General features: G+C 40.3%; 1 protein-coding gene across 4 annotated transcripts; it reads left to right on the top strand.

The window, feature by feature from the left end:
- The first annotated feature begins 683 nt into the window (after positions 1 to 683).
- On the top strand, positions 684 to 8,426 carry LOC133896812 (protein FLUORESCENT IN BLUE LIGHT, chloroplastic-like). 4 transcript variants are annotated; one of them, XM_062337449.1, is made up of 5 exons: positions 684 to 858; positions 6,015 to 6,193; positions 6,393 to 6,612; positions 7,352 to 7,672; positions 8,034 to 8,426. In XM_062337449.1, exons 1-5 carry the CDS (start codon positions 753 to 755, stop codon positions 8,234 to 8,236), a joined length of 1,029 nt encoding a protein of 342 aa, XP_062193433.1. In that variant the 5' UTR covers positions 684 to 752; the 3' UTR covers positions 8,237 to 8,426. The 4 variants fall into 4 exon arrangements, with proteins under 4 accessions (XP_062193433.1, XP_062193434.1, XP_062193436.1 ...); XM_062337450.1 differs by having other exon boundaries at positions 686 to 858; positions 6,456 to 6,612; XM_062337452.1 differs by lacking the exon at positions 684 to 858 and adding an exon at positions 865 to 1,605.
- Positions 8,427 to 8,716: the final 290 nt, after the last annotated feature.

Raw genomic sequence — 8,716 nt, 5'->3', positions numbered from 1 at the left:
TCTCGTATAGTACGGTGAACTGTTATTCCGTAAGGATACTTGCACGTATTTATGGCAAATTAGGAACGCATGATTTTTAAAATATAAAAAAAATTGTATGGATTGCAAGAATTTAGAATACAAGATTTCTTAAAACGTGGGAATAGGAAACACGCAAAATTGAAGTTCCTGAAACCTGGAAGCAACACAAAAGAAAGAAAACATGAGGTTCGACTTCACGTTTGTTTTCCTCCAAAGTTCCTATGAATTGGTCCATCGCTAGGACTTTTCCAAAGAAAATTGCAGATGGCAATCCTTTGTTCGAAAAGGCACTCAGAAGGAAAAAAAAAATTATATAGAAATTGAATCCTCCAAAATTCCTCTACTTTTCTTCCGTTCTCGCCCTCAGTGAACAACAGTTTATTTGTTTTGCACGTAACGAGCTCATCTCGGCGAAGCTCGTTACAAACTATCAACTCAACTCGGAAGCTAACGACTGAAAGTTTTCCAATGTTCTGCGATGTGACCCGAGAAGATAAGCACTAGATTCTGAAGCGCATTCGTGCCCGGAAAGCGTATGTTCCAAACGCTCACAACCTGCAAGCTGCGTCAGCTTGACATCTCAGGGCTATTATGTAATAACTTACTCTTCCCAGGGTCTCACACGCAAAATAACCAGCTAGAAACATCGCGCCCTCTCGGCAGCGGATAACGAGGAATTGAGGATAGCAGGCCCCCGCTTGTCTTCTTTCCCTCCCTTATCCCTTTTCTTCATGGCGCTTCTCCTGCGCCTCTCCACTCCGGCGCTGCCGCTGCTGCCTCGGCCGAGCTCCGGCGGGAGGTACTCGACGCGCGGCGTCTTGCCGGAGACGGTCTCCAGTGAGTGCTCTCTCGTTCCTCCCCTTCCGTTTCCTGTCCCTGCATTGCCATTCATTCTTTTCCTTCTCCTCTTGTCTGGTGGACGTTACGCCTCCATTACTTGCTGCCTCGCTCCTGCCGTTTCATGGTTGTGTCTTCGTTGCTCCTCTGAGCATGCGTAACACCAGCGAGCTCCCACCGCCTTGTTATCGCGGTCTCGCCTCCCAAGTGCGGCGCACGGTAGGTGCTCGACGAAATGTTTGTTTGTCTCGTGCCCTTGCTTGCCCCATAGCTACTCCTTGTTCCGGTGTTTATCGTGGTTAAGAACAGCGCTCGTCTGTTGTCTGTTAAGGTCTGCGTAGTTTCCATTGCTTCGCTCGCTCGATGGTGTCACCGTGTCAATCACCATGGCTGTCGTGCTGATGCGTGGTGCTTGACGTTTGTGCCTCGCCGTTCCCTCATTGCTGTGCTTATGATGCTGCTGTCGTTGTTGCACCTTGTCGTACTCGTACTTGTATCGCTGTAGGTTGCTGCAAGCGGCTGGTTTCGTGCTCGGTGTTGTTGTCCTCGCACTGAGGTTTTCAGGGATGTTGGTGGTGCAATCTTCGGAGATTTCTGTGCTTCAAGCTCGTGTGGGAACATGTTGTATTACATTGAGCATTTGTGCAATGTTTGTATTGTCCCTGCGCCAATGGCTGCCTTGAGACAGTGGTGGATCAATAAATTTATGGATGGATCTCACCAATATAGAGACAATAAACATATTGTGTAAGTGTTGGCTAATTATTTATTTACTTTTTATAGATGTAATAGAAGTACTCTTATGGAAGTTGTGAAAAATGATGTGAAGTATGTAACTTGCGATCTAAATCCCATGGTTGGACGCTCATTGTGTCAATTTATATGAGATATGGTAGTTACACAAAAATGTCTCTCGGTATAACGGCTTCACAGTTAATTATTTCCGCATAAACAATCAAGTATAACCAGCATCGATTGCCACTGTTACTATTAATAAAATTCTACAGCTAATTGTAGTTACAGAGCACCATTATTACTAGCGATTTGTGTTTTTGCCTTAAGCATCTATGCATATAAAGGAGATATGTTTCTAAGATATGCTTAACACACATCGTATTATTACCACTGTTGCCGTATAACCTTTTCATACTTAAGTCAATTTCACATCAACATTTAAATTAATGTAGTATAACAAGCATTATATTATTACCACTGTTGTCATACAACCTTTTTACACTTAAATCATCTTCACATCAACATTTAAACTGGTCTAGTATAACAAACATCATATTATTACCACTAATTGACATTAAATTTGTAATGTCAAAAGATAAATATTCCACTATATCCATGTATAGAAGGTATAACCCCGCCTATGTTGTACCAACATAGCTCATCCGAAGCTCGGGTTAAGGAGGAGGGTTGTGATAGGCTTGGTGAGCGAACATAAAAAAAACTAGCCACTCTTATGGAGATGAAACCCAAAAGAAATCCGTTGGGTGTAACTCTCTTAGTGACGCGTCATATTTGAACCCGGGTGTGGTGTTAAATGGGCAAGGGATGGGCCGTCATCCCCTTGGTGGCACTCCTTATCTTAATCTGGATACGGTGATAAGTGGGCAAGGATCGGGACGTCACATCAGCGTCCGGGTGTAGTGAAAAATGAGTAAGGGTCTTTGCATTTGTCTCGAAGTATGCGAAGGGTAAGGAAACTAGCCAAGCCAAGTAGGATCCGTTTAGGTAGTTGGAATATGGGGTCCCTAACAGGTAAATTGCGAGAGTTAGTTGATTCAACAGTTAGGAGATGTGTAAATATTCTATGCGTCTAGGAAACAAAATGGAAGGGACAGAAGGCGAAAGAGGTGGAGGATACCGGCTTCAAGCTATGGTACACGGAGACCGCAAATAGAAATGGAGTTGGCATCTTGATCAACAAGAGCCTCAAGAATGGAGTGTTGGACATCAAGATGCAAGGAGATGTGATTATTTTTGTTAAGCTAGCTTTTAGCGATTTAGTTTTGAACGTTATTAGCGTGTATGTCCATCAAGTAGGTCACAATGAAAGCATCAAGAGATAATTCTGAGAAAATCTGGATGACATGGTTAATGTTGTGTCTATTAGCGAGAAACTCTTATCGGAGGACACCTTAATGGCCATATAGGTACATATAATATAGGGTTTGCGGGGGTGCACGGGGGCTTTGAGTATGATGGCAGGAGGAACCAAGATGGAGAGGATGACTTGAACTTTGCTATGGCCTACGACCTGATAATAGCTAACACCTTTAGAAAGAGACGATCCTATTTAATGACTTTTAGTAGTGGCCACCACTCTAGGCAGATCGATTTTACTTGCAAGAAGAGATGATAGACATGCTTGATTAGACTGTAAGGTGATACTTGCAGAATGTGTTGTCCCTCAACATAAGCTTGTGGTGACTGACTTTAGCTTCCATATATGTGTTTGACGGGACAAGTGTGCCGAAACTGCAAGAACGAAATGGTGGAAGCTCAAAGGAGAGATGGTACTGAATTTTAAGGAGAGGGTTATTAATGAGGGAGAGGGTTATTAATGAGGATTCTTGGAAGGAAGGAGAGAATGCAAATGACATGTGCATGAAGATGACAACTTGCATTAGGAAGGTGGTTTCAGACGTGTTTGGGGTAACCAAAGGAAGCAGGTGTGAAACTAAAGACACTTGGCAGTGGAACGAGTATGTTCAAAAGGCTATCAAGGAGAAGAAATAATGTTTCACATGCTTACACCTTGATAGGAGTACGGACAACATAGAAAAGTGCAAAGTGGCAAAGAAGACCTCAAAGCAAGCGGCTAGTGAAGCAAGAAGTCGGGCTTATGAGGACCTTTATTAGCGGTTGGGCACAAAGGGTGGAGAAAATGACATCTATAAGATGGACAAGATCTGTGAAAAGAAGACGAGGGATGTCAACCAAATCAAATGCATCAAGGATGGGATTGTCAACTTCTAGTGAGAGATGATGAGATCAAGACTAGATGGTGAGAATACTTCGATGAACTGTTCAATAGGTAGAATAAGAACTCTACCATTGAGCTGGATGACTCTTTTGATAATACCAACATACGATTTGTATGAAGGATTCGGGAAGCTGAGGTCAAGGAAGCTTTAAAAAGGATTAAAGGAGGCAAGACGATAGGCCTTGATAGTATCTCCATTGAGGTATGAAGATGTCTTGGAGATATAGCGATAGTATGGCTAACTAAGCTCTTCAATCTCATTTTTCGGTCAAACAAGATGCCTGAAGAATGGAGAAGTATTTTAGTACCAATCTTCAAGAATAAGGGAGATATTCAAGGCTGTACTAATTACTGTGGAATTAAGTTGATGGGTCATACAATGAAGCTATGTGAGAGAGTTATCGAGCATCGCTTATGAAGAATGATGGGCATTACTAAAAACCAATTTGGTTTCATGCTTGGGAGGTCGACTATAGAAACGATTTTCTTGATAAGGCTATTATGGAGAGATATAGGGAACAAAAGGACTTACCCATGGTATTCATTAACTTGGAGAAAGCTTATGAAAAAATACAGAGGAATATCATGTGGTGGGTCTTGGAGAAACACAAAGTTCCAACAAAGTATATTACCCTCATCAACGATATGTACAATAATGTTGTGATAGGTGTTTGGACAAGTCAAGGTGAGACCGATGACTTTTTGTTTGAATAGGACTAATCAAGGGTCAGCTTTGAACCCTTATTTATTTGTTGTGGTGATGGATAAGGTCACAAGGGACGTACAAGGAGATATCTCTTAGTGTATGATCTTTGCTGATGACGTGGTGCTAGTTTACAAGAATAGGATAGGGGTTAATAGGAAATTAAAGTTGTGGAGATATACTTTAGAATCAAAATGTTTTAGACTTAGTAGGATCAAAACCAAGTATATGAGTTGCTATTTCGGTGCTACTAGGCATGAGGGGGAAGATGTTAGTCTGGGTGGAGAGGTGGTTCCCAAAAAGGATACCTTTTGATATTTGGGATTGATGCTACAGAGGAATGGTCATAGAATCAAAGTCGGATGGATGAAATAGCGCTAAGTTTTTGGCATCCTCTGTAATAAGAGGGTGCCACAAAAGGTAAAAGGTAAGTTCTATAGGATGACGATTTGACCCGTGATGTATAGCGCCGAATGTTAACTAATTAAAATGTGACATGTCTAGCAGTTAAGTGCAGTAGAGGTGCGTATGTTGCAATGGATTTGTGGCCATACAAGAAAGGATTGGATCCAAAATGATGATATACGTGATAGGGTAGGAGTAACACTAATTGAAGAAAAGCTTATCTAACATCGGTTGAGATGGTTTGCACATATCCAACGGATTTCTCCAGAGTCAATAGTAGGATACTAAGACGCATTGATAATGTGAAGAGAGGTAGAGGTCGACCAAACCTGATATAGAAGGAGTCTGTAAAGAGAGACTTGAAGGAATGGAATATCCCTAAAGAACTATCCATGGATAAAAGCGCATAGAAGTTAGCAATCAACGTGTCATAACCATAACTTATGCATCAGCCTCCTTGTATCATTATTACTTTTACTATATTTTACTGTTACTAGTACCTTTATTATTATTTTTTATTATTATCTTTTTAATTAGATCTTATAGGTTTCATCTCTAGCCTACCCCAACTTGCTTAGGACAAAGGCTTTGTTGTTGTTGTTGTATTATCATGTATAGAAGGTATGATAGGATAACTGCAGGACCCATTCCCAATAATTGGTTTTCCTACTAATCAGATGCTAAAACATCACTAGAGAAATGGCAAGAGCAAGCAACCTGACTTTTGAGGGCCTGTGAATTTGAGTGTTTAATGTTATGTCCATGTCCTTTGGTTTTGATTAATTGTAGATCAGTCTAATCCAAAAAAAGATGATAACTACAGAGGATGTATAATAAATTTGTAATTTCTTTGGGGGTTCCTGCAGATGACAATCATTCTGCGAAGTAATTTTCAAGATCAACCACATTCAAAGTTCATCCTTTTGGGAGATTGCTCATTAGCATAGTTGCATAATGGGATGCAAAATTTTACTTTACGTATATTGGAAACTAACCCATTCTGGAGAATGGTTTTCTCATGGTTCCTGACGTGTGGTGAGATTTGTTTTGCAGAACGAATGTTTCTTGCTCCTTTTCTAGTTGACCGGGTCACAAGATTTTCCTTGTCTGCACAGTGTTCTGCAGTTCGACATGTCTCGTCATCAACTGATAACACTAATTCTAGGAGTGATGACATCCATGTAGCTAATGAACAAGTTCATGGTCCCATGAGTTCCATATCTGATCTTCAGGTATGACGGTGAGTCCTTTTCTCTATTTTAGCATGTATCATCATGTACCATTTAATAACTGAAACAAACCTTTGATTTAGAATAAGTATTAAAGAGACTTAACTTTTTCTAATAATTGAAACTAACCTAGTGTCCAGTTGTATATTTTTTTCAGTAACACTATTGTCTTACTCAGTACAGCTTTTTTTTCTCCTTGCAGATTTGTTATGTAAACTTCAGCTATAATGTTATGCAACTTATTACTTGCTTGTACTCTTTGCAGGAAGTCATATTTTCCTGTTTTGGGAAAGCATGTCTTCTCAGTAGTATCATATATGTACTACCACCCAGCTGTTTAGCAGAATCATGTGAGCAAGAGTACTCTCTCCCTAACATGCCTTTGCTGTTTGCAATAGCCATGGTCGGTGCTACTGTTGGAGGTAAGATCATCGTGCTGTTAATTAAAGAATGTTAGGGTATTAGATTTTGTTTGTGGCTTGCAAACTGGCTATGAGTTTCAGCATGACAATACATAGTGGACTGCTCTCTTATCTATGTGCTTCTGTTTTCTAATATGTCATCAACATCATCTGTGATTACAAATGTTTCAAATATTCAAGCTTTTAATTTTTGAAGAATGCACATTGAATCGCTTGTAATTCCAGGGAAGTGCATGAGTATCCTCTGCAACCTTGCATGTTAATTTTGTTAAACACAAATTTATGTTTGCTTTTGTTGTTTTCCTTATTTAACATTGTCATTTGCTAAAATTTAAAACATATACAAGTTATCCGCCTCTCTGCAAGTTGAAGGCCACTGCTACGTACACTGAGATGTAACATATAACTATCGTAAAGAAAATTACATGTTGGAGCATTCTAGTTATTATGCCCATCCAACTTCCCTTCATTTCTGCACCTAGTTATCTAGTCTGAAAGAACTGAAAATTTTCAAGTTATTTAGGAGATGGTGCAGTTTTCTTTCGTGTCTGCAACTATTATGCCAATATAGTCCCTTTTGTGATGACCGATGACTGCCTTCCATTCCTGTTCTTTTTGACAATAAGTGGGTTTGTTGATATTTCGTAGTTCAGACTAAGTTTGTAATTGCATGGTTCCCTCTATTATGGAATTATCCAGGAGCTTCTACTCTTTGTTGAACAATTCAGATATCCTGTAGGGCTCCTTGCAAGACAGAGGAGAGGGGAGCTTACACGGCTGAATGATCAGTTACGTCAGATAAATGCCGCACTACGAAGACAAGCAAAGATTGAATCTTATGCTCCTGCTTTAAGCTATGCACCAGTTGGTAGCAAGATACAAGAATCAGAAGTCATTGTTGATCCTCAGAAGGAGCGCCTTATTGCATATCTGAAGACTGGGAAGAACTACCTCAGGAACCAAGCTCCTGACAAGGCATTTCCTGAGTTTAAAGCAGCACTTGATCTTGCACAATCTTTGGGTGATCATGTTGAAGAGAAGAAAGCAGCACGAGGATTAGGTTTGTTCTTTCTTTCACAAAATTATAGTTTCATGGGTTACTTCCACACACATTTGAATATGTGGAAGCTATAATATGGGTCCTTACTTATTCCGAGAGCCCCAATTTGCTTACCCCATTGCTCCGAACTTTGTAGAAACGCCACATGCAATGCAAAGACTACAAGTTCAAAAATGATAATGAAGTAAACAATTTCTACGTTCAACAGCAAGTTGAAACTTGATAACACAGTAGAATGATGTCAGGGTATCCCTATTAAAACACAAACTTGTACTTTGAAACCCTAGAGCAAAAATGCAAACTTAAAACCATTCGATGTGTTTGTCAAATCCAAATAACGGAGTTGCTTTCCATTCTTCAGGAGCATCCTTGCAAAGACAAGGTAAGTACAAGGAAGCCATAAAGTACCACTCCATGGTGCTGAACATCTCCAAGATGAACGGAGAGGATTCAGGTGTCACCGAAGCATACGGAGCAATAGCAGACTGCTACACCGAGCTGGGTGAGCTTGAGAAGGCAGGCAAGTTCTACGACAAGTACATTGCAAGATTGCAGAGTGACTGAAAACAAGGGCCCTTATCCGACTTTCTCAGCATGTCACATAATGTTTTGTAGATGTGCAGTTCCTTGCTCGGACTTCGGTTTGCTGTCATCTTTCAAGTTCTCTTTACTGAATTAATTATCGATGTTTTTGGCACAGATTAGTACCATGCTGTGTAGTTATCTTGATAGTAGTAGCTGAAAGTTCAGTACATGCTCTCGTGTCAAGATCCAATTTGTTTCAAACTTAATTTTTCGATATCTCCTTAAGGAAGCACAGGTTGTGCCTGGAAGATGAACATAGCACATCTGAAACACAGGCGCACCATGATCTCCTGGAGAACTCCAACGGGATATATGGTCTTAAACTGGACTCTGAGTTTTAAGGAAGAGTTTTCAAGCTTGAAAAAGTTTGTTTTAAAGTTTCAGAGATGAGTTTCAATAATTCTAGATGTATCCCAAGCGAGTTTGAGCGATGTTTCGAAAATTACCTACACTCGTTAA

Source organism: Phragmites australis, chromosome 17, assembly GCF_958298935.1.
Source record: "Phragmites australis chromosome 17, lpPhrAust1.1, whole genome shotgun sequence".
Taxonomy (NCBI): Eukaryota; Viridiplantae; Streptophyta; class Magnoliopsida; order Poales; family Poaceae; genus Phragmites; species Phragmites australis.
The sequence above is the reverse complement of the archived record's forward strand: the minus strand, read 5'-3'. Positions and strand labels throughout refer to the sequence as shown.

Bases quoted from the DNA above. Each gene is read 5' to 3' on its own strand.
- LOC133896812 (XM_062337449.1), top strand. From the start codon at position 753: ATGGCGCTTCTCCTGCGCCTCTCCACTCCGGCGCTGCCGCTGCTGCCT. The intron at 6,194-6,392 runs GTATGACGGTGA...TTCTCCTTGCAG, and splicing joins GTTCCATATCTGATCTTCAG to ATTTGTTATGTAAACTTCAG. The intron at 7,673-8,033 runs GTTTGTTCTTTC...TCCATTCTTCAG, and splicing joins GAAAGCAGCACGAGGATTAG to GAGCATCCTTGCAAAGACAA.